General features: G+C 44.6%; 1 protein-coding gene across 5 annotated transcripts in view; it reads right to left on the bottom strand.

Annotated features, from left to right (window-relative positions):
• Positions 1-6,298, bottom strand: part of LOC145399071 (transcription factor 12-like) — a 185,809-nt gene extending 179,511 nt beyond the window's left edge. For all 5 annotated transcript variants that reach the window (XM_080271822.1, XM_080271821.1, XM_080271823.1 and 2 more), the window contains exon 1: positions 5,712-6,298. In XM_080271822.1, the coding sequence (XP_080127948.1) occupies positions 5,712-6,104 (393 nt within the window). In that variant the 5' untranslated portion in view covers positions 6,105-6,298. The remainder of the gene's footprint in view (positions 1-5,711) is intronic.
• Between the last annotated feature and the right edge of the window lie 6,245 nt (positions 6,299-12,543).

Here is a 12,543-nt window from a genome sequence, read left to right as displayed (position 1 = left end):
AAGATTAAATAACACCAAGGATAATGTCATCTGTTCTGTTATGTGCCCAGTTTTTATCCTCAAAATATTTTTTTTAACTATATAATTTATCGGAGTCTTAGTAACCTTTAGTTTCCATAATACTGTTTCTGTGTATCTGCAGAAAGGAGTTAAAATGTGGCTATTGATGATTCCCTCTGGACTTTTGGTCAGAGATGTGATAAAGGAAAGTGTGTGAGATGTTCTTGGTTCAGTTTTAAATACGTTCCTGGCGATCATTTTGTGTGTGTGTGTGTGTGTGTGTGTGTGTGTGTGTGTGTGTGTGTGTGTGTGTGTGTGTGTTGTGATGCTGGTGGAGTGGAAGACAAGGGATAACACTGATGCTGCCATTGTCCTCATCCCACCCACCCATGACGGACTAGTACTACCAGGGTTAGGAAGAGGTATGCGGATGTGTGTGTGTGTGTGTGTGTGTGTGTGTGTGTGTGTGTGTGTGTGTGTGTGTGTGTGTGTAAGATTCCACGGCATGCGCGGAATAATTCTCAAAACGTAACAGTCAGCGGAAAACAAAGACGAATTATTAAAGTATTAACTGCCCTGATTAAAAAATAAATAAAAACACACGCGTACAAGAAATAAATTGACACACTGAAAATAATATAGCCAATAATTTTACGATAATCATAATAATTACAACAGCAGCAAAACTATACCTAACTCCTTGACTACGATGACGTTATTTAAGTAGATTACTCTTGTTACTTTCAAGCGATTTAATTCTACTTATAAATAAAATGTAGAGTTGAAATTGGTTATTTAAAGGTCTGTCTAACCTCATTTCGAGACAGCGAGAGGAAAAAAAAATGTCACACGATCTAAGAAGTTATATTTCTTTCAGACGCACACAAGTATTTAGCTGTTCTGGACGTTTCACACACACACACACACACACACACACACACACACACACACACACACACGCAAGTATTTAGCTGCTCAAGACGTAACTTCCTCAGCCAGGTAATGCCAGTTAAGCCATGTTCCAGGGACCCCGAGCAAAACCAGAAGGGGATACAACTTCCAATTCCAAGTTTTACAACTCTGGGTAACAGTGACGTAATTCCTGGAGTTTTTACGCTGCCGTGTTAAATATCGAAGTTTGTTTCAACGCGCCCAGAGTCTTTCAAAAAACAGTAGCGGATTATAATACAGTTATGATGGGATGGGAACACTACCACACACTAGTAAATAAGAGTACTGTTATGGTATGTTAGGAACCCTACCAGACACTAGAAAGTAATAAGACAGTAATGGTATGTTAGGAGCACTACCACACACTAGTAAATAATAGTACTGTTATGGCACCTGGTAAGTTAGGAGCGCTACTACACATTAGTCAATAACAGTTTGTTATGGTACGTTGGGAGCGCTACCAAACACTAGTAAATATAGCAGTTAGGAGCACTACCGCACACTAGTAAATAACAGTACACTTATGGTAAGTTATGAGCACTACCACACACTAGTAAATATAGTAGTTATGTTAGGGGCACTACCACACACTAATAAGTAATAGCACAGTTATGATTTGCTACGATCACTGCTGCATACTAGTTCCAACATTTTCATCACGTCACACGAGCAATGAGTTATAATATAAATTCTTGGCTCAGCGGTTCAAGGACAAACGACTCCCCTAACCTAAAAAAAAAGAAAGACGCACACAGCCACCAAGGTATCAGTTTTATTCCCTTCACTAGGAAACCACAAGACGATTTTATCCACCGGTAGTGCTAAAGGGGTTAATTTAGGCCATATTTAACCTCTGTCTTATCATCATTATCATAAAAATAATAATAATTTATCTATCTATCTATAGCCAGACGCCATAATCCCGTAAGGGGTGGCCATTTGACTTTGAGTTATTTGTTTTACGGGAAGGGGCACTAACCCTCCATCCAAGCCTCCATCAACCCACTTGTTGACACGTAGGGAGCACGTATGGTTTGGTTATATGGTTACCACCCAGCGATTTAAATCGTTTCTTGGCTTATAATAATCTATCTATCTATCTATAGCCCGACGCCCTAATCCCGCAAAGGGTGGCCGCAGACAAAACGCCTCCAAGTCGCTCTGTCACCCACCATTTGACTACCCTCCCCCCATCTCACCCCCCCTTCCCTCATATACCTCTCAACTCCATCCCTCCACCTCATCCTCGGTCTACCTCTCCCTCTCCCTCCCTCCACCTCACCTACATACACCCTCTTAGTCAGTCTTTCATTCTCCATTCTCTTCACATGTCCAAACCACCTCAGAGTATTTCTCCTAATCTTCTCAACCACATCCACATCCACCCCATAGCGTTCCTTCACTTCTTCATTCGTCAACCTGTCCCTCCACGTCACTCCACATGCTCCTCTCAAGTAACTCATTATAATAATAATAATAATAACAATAATAATGTCACTGGATTAAAAGGTTATCTTGAATCAATAGCAGTGGCACAGGTAAGTAGTAGAGAGGTGGTAGAAAACAAAAGCATATGAATAAAATCGCCACCAGGGAGCAAGAGAGTGTTAAAATATGTCACCACATTAAAGGGATTACCTCCGACAACTGGGAGTGAAGTGGTATGGGTAGGTGGGAGATGAAGAAGAATGAAGGAAGGGGAGGCAGGGTGAGGGCAAAGAAGAGATACATCACCTGAGAAGAGAGTGAAGTGGGTGGGAAAGCAATTAAGATAGGAGTCGAGAAAAGTAGTGGTGTGAGGAGGTAAAGGAGTAAAAGAGCAAGTTAGAGTGACAATGTAAGGCACAAGTGATTAGTAAAGTGTAAGATGGAATGGAAATAAAGTATAGGGAAGGAGAACAAGTAAATTAGAAGCAGAGTTTTAGGTGCTGACAGAGTGCTTACAGATTAACACCTTCAATCAGTTTACCTAAGTTCGTAATTTATTCTTGCTACCCCTAGATTTTTATAGTCAACTTTGGAAAGGTCTCTTATTGAAATGGTTAATGAAGGCTGTATCTAACCCTTGCAATTCGAAAACTTACCGAAACTGAATTAAGTATGGATAAAATTGTCTTGGTAGCAAGTACAAAAACAAATGAGGTTCTCGGGCTGAAGGGAAAGAGGTTTATACACTCTTAGGTGCCAGAGCAGAGATGAAAACAGACGAGTGAGAGGGCATGTGAGGATAGGCTACATGATGAAGAGGAGTGTTAAGACAAATTAAAGGATAAAAGCAAAGGGCAAAAGTGGATGCAAGAATAGGTATATATGTAGAGAGTGAGAATGATAGTACAGATAGGTGCACCATATCTCAAATGACGGTAAGCATGAGAGGGGTAAGCTGGTAATGGTGAATGCAAGTGACAGGAAATACGTTGGGTAAAGGAATTATAGTATAGAATGGATGCTCTCTCTCTCTCTCTCTCTCATCACGTTAAGAATATGCGGGTATACATGTTATTTCTTTCATCTGAAAAGTTCATGGCACTATTAACTGAAAAATAATGAGAAGGGTAACTGAAGAGTGTGAAGGAGAGCAAAGGAAGTAGTTGTAACCAAATGAGAGAGAGTTAGGTGAGAATATGAGTGCGTGATAGAGGCTAATGTACGAGAAGAAAACAGAGGCGAGAATACTGGTGAGTGGCCGAAGTAGCTGTAACAGAAGAATGAAAGTGAGTGAAGTGAGAATATAGGTGATAGAATACTAGCGGGTGTAATACCTGCATGAAAGTGCATTAGGTGAGTATCGTATACAGAGAAGAGTATCAGTGACAGCAGCAGAGGTAGGAGCAACAAGACGAACGGAAGTGAGTGAGATGTGAATATAGGTGAGTGACCGCTGGTGGGTGTAACATAAGAAAGCCAGTGAGGTATGTGAGAATGAAGGTAAAAGTGACAGTGACAGTAGCAGAGGTGGGAGTAACAAGAGAAATGAGAGTAAGGTGAGGTGAGGTGAGGTAAGAATATGGGTGGTAGTGGTAGAGGTGGCAGCAACAGGTGGTGAGGAAGGGAAGGTACTGCTCTGTGACGAGACCAGAGGCGACCAGAACTTCATTGTCACCTGACACACCTACCTTCCCTCCCACAGCTCCCAAGCGGGGGGGAAGGAAGGATTAACTTGGAGGGGGGGAGGGGAACAACTCCAAACAGGCAGACTGAGCTATCAAGTAAGGAGCTCTGCTGAATAATGGATGAAAGCATTGCCCTGAATAACGAATCTAACTACAGCACTCTAATATCTATATCTATATATATATATATATATATATATATATATACATACACACACACACACACACATATATATATATATATATATATATATATATATATATATATATATATATATATATACACACACACACACACACATATATATATATATATATATATATATACACACACACACACACACACACACACGCACAATATATATATATATATATATATATATATATATATATATATATATATATATAATACAGAGAGAGAGAGAGAGAGAGAGAGAATCATACTAGAAACCCACCACGTTTCCACACTCTAACCCCAGCATCGCATTAAAAATATATTCGTGTTCAACTTTCATTTCATTCACACGAGGACAAACCCCAACACTCATAACTGCTATCATGACTTTCATCACGCAAACGTAAAGGGTCACCAATGTACAAACTGAAGAGCAACATATTTTAAGGCAGACTAATATATATATATATGGTACATATATACATACTCTATGTGAAGTACATTTAACTAAGAAAAATAAAAGGCAAGTTTTGCTTGCAAATGGTGCCACAATTTCGAAAACCTGAATGGCGTACGAGTGACTGGCCCATCTCAGTGGGTACGCTGCTTGTAAGTTCTCTAACTGAGCTTTCGCTTCTGTTTTTGGACCCTACCTTAACCCATCTCTTGGGCTGGAATTACGGTTACGATGATGATATATGTAGTCAACCACTCGATATAAATGTTAAGAATATCGTTCTTAAATGTCGTGATATCAATCCTCAATGCATATAATTTTCATCATCAACACCGAATTAAGATAAAAGAGGGGGCGGGAGACAATGCGGTGAGACAGGAGATTGCCTGCTTCAGCTCCTCCACCCAAAAGGATTCTCTCAGCAAAAAGTGGTGATGTGGGCTCCTGGTGGTGGCGTGCGAGGGTGTAGTCAGAAATTAGAGGGTTGGTGAGCGCCCCTAGATTGGACACAGGAGGGGAGGGCGGCGTCAGCAGAACCAAGTGAAACCCCAGGCGAGGCGGTCTGGGTCATGCATGGTCAAACATCCATTACACTTTCTTACTTGGACACTCCTTTTTCACCTCCTCTCATCTCACGGCAAGCCTTCAGTAAACAACTTTAATTTCTCATAAACTCTTACTATGATTTATTTCGTGACGCAGTTTCCTAATTCCATGGTTCTGAGAACTGGCAATATCCCAAGGCAACATACAATGACTCTATTGGAGCAAATAATGCTTCCGAGGACACAGACAATGTCCCGGGTACCCAAATATTAATGTTACTGGTGAATGAAGTGAGGGCGACCAAACCACCGGATAATCGCAACACGACATCCTGCTGGGCCTAGGACGGAAAGGTCAAGGCAGTGTGAGGCAGCAGCAGCAGCAGCAGGACAGTGATGCAGCCACTCACCCACATACTACTGTATACAGTGAAGCAAGCATCAGCAAGTGTACAACGTGCCTTCCTTACCGACTGTCCTCCCTGCAGCAATCGTCCAGTGTTGGTGCTACCCGTCTCCACCGACGCGTTCCCTCGTACATGAGAGTACGGGTAAGGACTGACGGTGGCGTGACGGCGACTGTGGGAAGTGTGGTGGGCTCTGGATGATGCTGACGTGGGTGCCATGTGAAGGGTGCGTGTCATGAGGGCACCGTTGGCCATGTGTGTGACTCGTGTGGAGCCTGGCTGACGGTCGCTGCCGTAGCTGCCACCACACGCCATGGAGGAGGTGACTGCCGTGGTTGACGACGGTGGGCTCACGGGCTGGGGTGACAACTGTCCTGGGGAGCTGACCATGCCAGCATGACCACCGTCCAAGGGAGACTGCACGCCCGTGTATCCGCTAACAATGGGCTGCATCATGCTCACCGCTACACAAGCTCTATCATCATAGTATGCTACCAACACTGATATCCATTTGTCACTATCACGGTACACTGCTTGCTGCGTCCTTCCCACACACCACACTAACGATCAACTCGCACAGGGGAAGGTATGAATGTGGTGGCGTGAGGGTGAAGTGAAGTTGGAAGAGGCACGAGCGGTGAGCAGAAGAGAAGCGGTCAGGCCCACGGCGGCCACAAGACTGCCGCCCAGCCAGACCAGCCACCACGCTGCCCCACACTCCACACTCTCCACCCTCCCCACCCGACCCACCACCACACAATCACTATCATAACAAAACATCCAATCCATCACCACTTTACGCAAACAATTCACTTTTTCTGATAGTTACAACGAGTTCATTCTGAGTGAGGAGATGAGACAAGACAAAACTATGCCTTAAGTCGTAATGTTGTATTGTGAGGCGAGGGTTGTGGTGTGTTCGTGCGTGTGTGGCCAGGGAGCGGGTAGACTGCGAGGCACCACACAGCTAACCTTGCCAGGGCCACCCCGCCTTGCCCTCCACACAACACCCACACACCCACTGCCATAACCACCAAAACATCACCTTCCAACAACACACACACACCGACTTAGCTTCTATTCCCATCATCCTATTCTTAAAGCGACACGAAAAAGCACGAAAGGGGAAATAGCAAAGATTCGTGACAGGGAATACCCTGAAAAGTTTGTGAGCAACAGGAAGGATGCAAGTCGCAATCCTCGGCTTATGGCCCTCCTTGCCTCCTCCCCTCTACTTCCTACACTGCAGCAGCCAGTCATCGAGGCACCATCCTGATTCCATTTCCTTCAAGCGGGGTGTCGAAACTATTTGGACGGAATACATCACATACTTTCGCTCTGTCATTCCATTTTTTTTTTTAAACACCCACATGCATACCCGCGAACGTAAATACTCGTCGTGCTATTTCACTTGATTTTAAACCGGGGCGTGACAAGGTGTGTTTACTCCACGTCCAAACAGTTTTCCTGCGAGCGAGCTGAATTTACCCCACACTCCGCCACAGGGGAGGAGCACGAGGACATACAGCGCGCGCACACACACACACACACACACACGCACACACACACACACACACACACACACACACACACACACACACACACGCTGGAAATACTGTATAATTATGTAGTCGAAGTGGAGTTCAAGAAGTCAGGAAGGCAAAGATGACCCCTTCACTACGATGACGTCTTTCCTATTCATGCTTGCCACCTCTAGACATTATTTTGCTTAGGACTGACTTCTTTCATGTAATTTTCGTATTACTTCTTGTTTCGTGCTTCTCATTAGCACTTTCATGCTCAACCAAGCCCTTTCCTCCTCATCCCTTTAATCTTGACCAATACCATTCACACCCACCCTTCATCACTCCTATCATGTATAAGCCGTTCCACACTTCTCTCATTTCTTCTAGTCTTTCCCAGTCCAAACCCGTTTAAGGGGCTGCACATCCCTCCTGTCACCCCGTCTTCTCAGTCCGCTCCACATCATTCCTGTCACCTCCCTCTCGTCCATTCCACACCCTTCCCATAATCTCTTCTCGTCCCCCACTTTTCACACAAGTCCACAAGTCTGTACTCTCATTCCTTTCCACACCTCTCCTGCAACATCAGTTCACCCATTGCCAACCCTCCATCAACTCCCTCCATTCCCCCATCCCTTCCCTAACTTCCTCCATTCATCCATTCCCCATCCCTCCCCCAACACCTTCCATTCATCCATTTCCCAACCCCTCCCCCAACTCCCTCCATTCACCCCTTCCCCAACTCCCCCGAGTCACCCATTCCCCACCCCTCCTCCAACTCCCTTCATCCATCTACTCATCCCTCCCCATCTTCCCTCACTCACCCATTCCTAACCCCTTTCTCCACCTCCCTCCCCTCACCCTTTACCCACAAATCAACAACTCTCATTCGTTTTCCTTCACTGTTCCCACAACTTGTCTCATTAACTTCTCACTCACCCATTCCCTCCTCCTCCTCCCACAGTATTTCTCATCCATTCCTATCCCTCCCTCCTCCCCTTGTCACCGTTTCGCAGGCTCCTCCTACCCATCGGTCACAACGTCCTCTTACCTATTCCCCACAACCTCTTCCTCTTAACTATTCCCCACAACCCCTACCTCTTACTTCATCCCCCAACCCTTTTCCTCCCCTAATCAGCCACGAACAGAGGGAACTGAGGTGCACTATCGCGCCGACAGATAACGAGTGGAGCAACGTAACACCCTTTTTAGATAAGCGCTGGCGAAGTGTCACCCCGGACTAAAGGTGTCCTGTCAGAGTTATCGCCGCTGTAACCGATCACCTTCAGACTCACCATTTTACCATTTGCGGTCTCTGTCAACTCATCCAAATGCCCCCTTTCACTATTTTTGAATGAATCTTCCCCCTTTCCTTCACAACTGGTGTTTTGTTTTCTCCTGTTGGCTAACTTGGCAACTCATCCAAATGGCTCTTCACTATTTCTGAATGACTCACTCACTCTACATGTCTCATCCAGTGTTCTATTTTTCCTATTAAATAACTCTGTCAACTCATCCAAATGTCCCCTTTTCACTATTAACAAATGAATCTTCCCTCTGTTTTTCACAAACGTGTTTTTACTCTCGTCTATTCGATGGTAACACTTTTAATTTCTACGGGTCCTACGGGGCATGTGATCCGTGGGCCTGAGGAACCCCCTTTAAAATTACTCGAAAAAAAATGTCCCGCCTCCACCCACTGTTTCATGCACTGGAATTCAGGGTCATAATCTCATCATACGCTTTATCATTTCTTTTATCAGTGAGGCATTGGATTATATAGGAACAAGCTCCCGTTGTGTCAGACTCCGCCCACATGCTTAGAATGTTCCCCCAAGAGTAATTTTCATGATTTGCGAGTCACCCCAAGAACCAGTAACATTGCTCATATCTTCCTAACCAGCCTACTGAACAAACATGGGTACGCATATTATACGTCTCTTGGCCGGCATGTGCAGAGTGGAGATATGTAGAGCAGTGTGTTCCTTAGACTTGAGTGCTCTTAATGTAGTCACACAATGAGTCTCTTCACCCCACCAGTGATCATCGCTGCATTAACAACCAAATGCTACGAACGGGTTTAGGGCGTCTGGCTGTAGACAGACAGACAGATAGATATTTTAGCAGGAACTGTCTAGAGTATGTTGCATTCTTTCAACATAAGGCTGATGACCTCACTTGTAACCTTTTCGTTGTGGGTAACATTAGGATACTTTGTTCAAACGAGAGAAATCCCGGCTGTCAAAGGTTTTAGAAACAATGTCAAGTAATCCTTCTCTGCTACTAGTGCACCCAGGAGTTATGCTAACATCAGATTGGTTTTATTCAGTCGAGGGAAATTCTAACAGTCAACAGGTTCAACATGTCTTTCACCTACAATCCCAAAGAACGTAACTCAAGTGGTCTCTGAAGTCAAAAGGAAAGTAACTCTAGTGGTGTCTGAACTCAAAAGGAACGTAATAATGGAGTCTGAAATCAAAGTCCTACAGAAACAGACGAACTCGTTTTCAGCCGCGACCAAAGAATAGTACAGTATTTTATGGAAGTCGCCCTCTTTTTCTGACCGGAAATCGCTGAACTGCCGACCCTGGTGGAGAGGGGAAGACAAACAAGAGGCCACAGAGGCTGCAGTTTACCACTATCTCCCCTCCTCTCCCCACACCCTCCCCTCCCCTCACTTACTCTCCCCACAACATCCAATCTCTCCCTCACTCTTCACTGCCTCATCACCTCTCACTCCTTTCCCTAACTAAAAATCTTCCCCCATTCTCCCCACCTCCCTCTAATCCCTTTGCTTTGATGACGATTTTTTTTTTTATATTATATTCTTCTGCCCTCAGACAATATTATTTTGCTCAGGAGAGACTTTAGAATTGGAGAGGTCAGATAAAGTCTTCATCATCCCCTTCAGTAAAGGAGATCTTTCCTAATCTGAATAAAATCGTCTGGAGATAACAAGAATTAAGAAAAGGGGGCACTGGGGTAAAAGCGTTAATATTTTTACCATATCATCTCCTTATCCTTTACAATACTTCGCCTCTCTAATCTCCTGTCCTCGTTCCTTACCTTTCCCCGACTCTTGTTCTCTTCTTTCCAACTTTCGTTTTTCTTTCCTTATCATGTCACTCTCTTTTTCTCCCCTCTTCTAATACAATTCATAGCATGGTCAGGATGAAGGTAGGACAAACACATGACAGACACTAAGAAAAGAACACAGTGGTATATGATAAAAATGATAAGGTGTAGACTGACATGTGACTGTTATACTTCCTCACCCCAACAACGGGCCTTCTTTCAACTCGTTTTCCCTGTTAATCTCTTTTCGCTCCCTTCTATCACTCAAGTACTCGAGGCCAATTATGTACCCAAGAGTAATATATAAAGGGGACAGGATGAGGGGAGGACAGACACAAAACACAGCCGGTGAAATACAAGATAACTGTAGACGGCGAAGTAGAAGCTTGTGGTAGTAAACAAAACTGGTATGATGTAAGTTGGTATTTGATTCTCTCTCTCTCTCTTTCTCTCTCTCTCTCTCTCTCAAGGTGTAGGTTTGTATCTGATCGCCGCACTCTCACTCACACCCTCCCCAGCAGCGGGCCTCTCCTCTGCACGCAGGGCAAAGGAACCTGAGACGGCAAGCATGAAGCAGTGCTGGTGAGTCAACAGGGCCAGATACTGCTCACGTGCCCCCCTTCTCATTCTCTCTTGTCCCTTCTCTCCCTCCCTACATTCTTCCCTCTCCTCTCTTCCCTCCCTCCCTACATTCTTCCCTCTCCTCTCTTCCCTCCCTCCCTACATTCTTCCCTCTCCTCTCTTCCCTCCCTCCCTACATTCTTCCCTCCCTCCCTAAATTCCTCCCTCCCTACATTCTTTCCTCTTCTCTTTTCCCTCTCTTAACTTTCCCTCTACTTTCCTTCCCCCCTACACTCTTCCGTCTCCTCTCCTCCCTCCCTACACTCTTCCCTCTCCTCTCCTCCCTCCCTCCCTACACTCTTCCGTCTCTTCTCCTCCCTCCCTACACTCTTCCGTCTCTTCTCCTCCCTCCCTACATTCTTCCCTCTCCTCTCCCCCTTCCCTACACTCTTCCCTCTCCTCTCCTCCCTCCCTACACTCTTCCCTCTCTTCTACTCCTACCTCGCAACACTCTCCCCTCTTCTCCTTCTCCCTCCCTACATCCTTCCCTTCTTCTCTCCTCCATCCACTCTTTTCTGTTTTCTTCCCTGACTCGTCTCCTCCTTCCCTCCCTCCCTCTCTATTCTTCGTTCTCTTTCCCCCATTTCAATTCCCTTCCCTATCTTCAACCTCCCCTCGCTCCCAGCTCTTCTCTGGAGATTGTCTTCCTGTACGCTTCTCTCCTTCCTTTTCTTCTTTCTCTTCTCTTTTCCCCTTTCCACTGAATACTCCAAGTTTACCTTTCCTTATTTTTCCCTCTTCTTCTGCACACTTTCCCCTTTTAACTATACTTCCTTACCTTTTCTCTCCTATTTTTCTCATACTGAACACTTTCTTCCTTTATCCTTACCTCCCTCACTCGTCCCACCCCACTTTAAACAATTTTACTCGCCTCCCACCGCACTGTTCCTTTTCTTTCAATCGGTCTTTTATTGATACTGTTCCCCTATCCCTCTTCCTACCCATTTTTTAATAATGTTTCTCTGTCCTCCCTCACGCTTTTCAAAACTCCTGCTTCCTTCCCCTCTGTTCGTCCCTTGTCCTTCAGTGATGCTTCCTAAGATCCTCCTTTACTTTATTTATTTTTCCTTCCATTACCATATTACTTTTCTCTTCAGCCTCCTTATTTATCGTCTCCATCCTGTCTTCCCTCCCTTTTCCACACTGCTTTCTCTTCCGCCTTTCTGTAACTCTCCTTTCAGTGATAGTCTTGCCTCTTCTTTTTCCTCTACCTTTCTGCCATTGCCTCTCCTTTCTACAGTTCTCTTCTACCCTCCTATCCTCATTTCTAAGATCGGTTTCCTTTCCTTCCGCATATTCTTCCCTTCGATCCGCTTTTCTTGGAGTGCTTTACCTACGCCTCCACTTTCTTCCGTCCATTTTTTTTTTTCTTTTCGTGGATGTATTCACTTGCTTCCCATTTCCTTCCTTCTGATCCTTAATTCTTCCTTCTTTACTAATTTCTCTTACTCCTCTGTCACCCCTTTTTATTCTCCCAACCAATAATTCCCTAATCACTTATCTTCCATTTTCACACTTAGGCTGCTGACCTACCATTTCAACTTCAAACCACTTCCTCTTTTCATTTTACTCTGTGATCTCTTTCTGTACCTCTTCTGCAACATTTTTATTCTAATTATTTTTATTTCATTCTCTGTGACCTCTTTCCTTTTCTTATGACCCCTCTACCCTTTCAG

Source organism: Coenobita brevimanus, chromosome 47 (assembly GCF_032717465.1).
Source record: "Coenobita brevimanus isolate Jiangsu-jjx chromosome 47, ASM3271746v2, whole genome shotgun sequence".
Classification (NCBI taxonomy): domain Eukaryota; kingdom Metazoa; phylum Arthropoda; class Malacostraca; order Decapoda; family Coenobitidae; genus Coenobita; species Coenobita brevimanus.
Note: the sequence above shows the minus strand (reverse complement) of the source record. Positions and strands in the feature narration are given on the sequence as shown.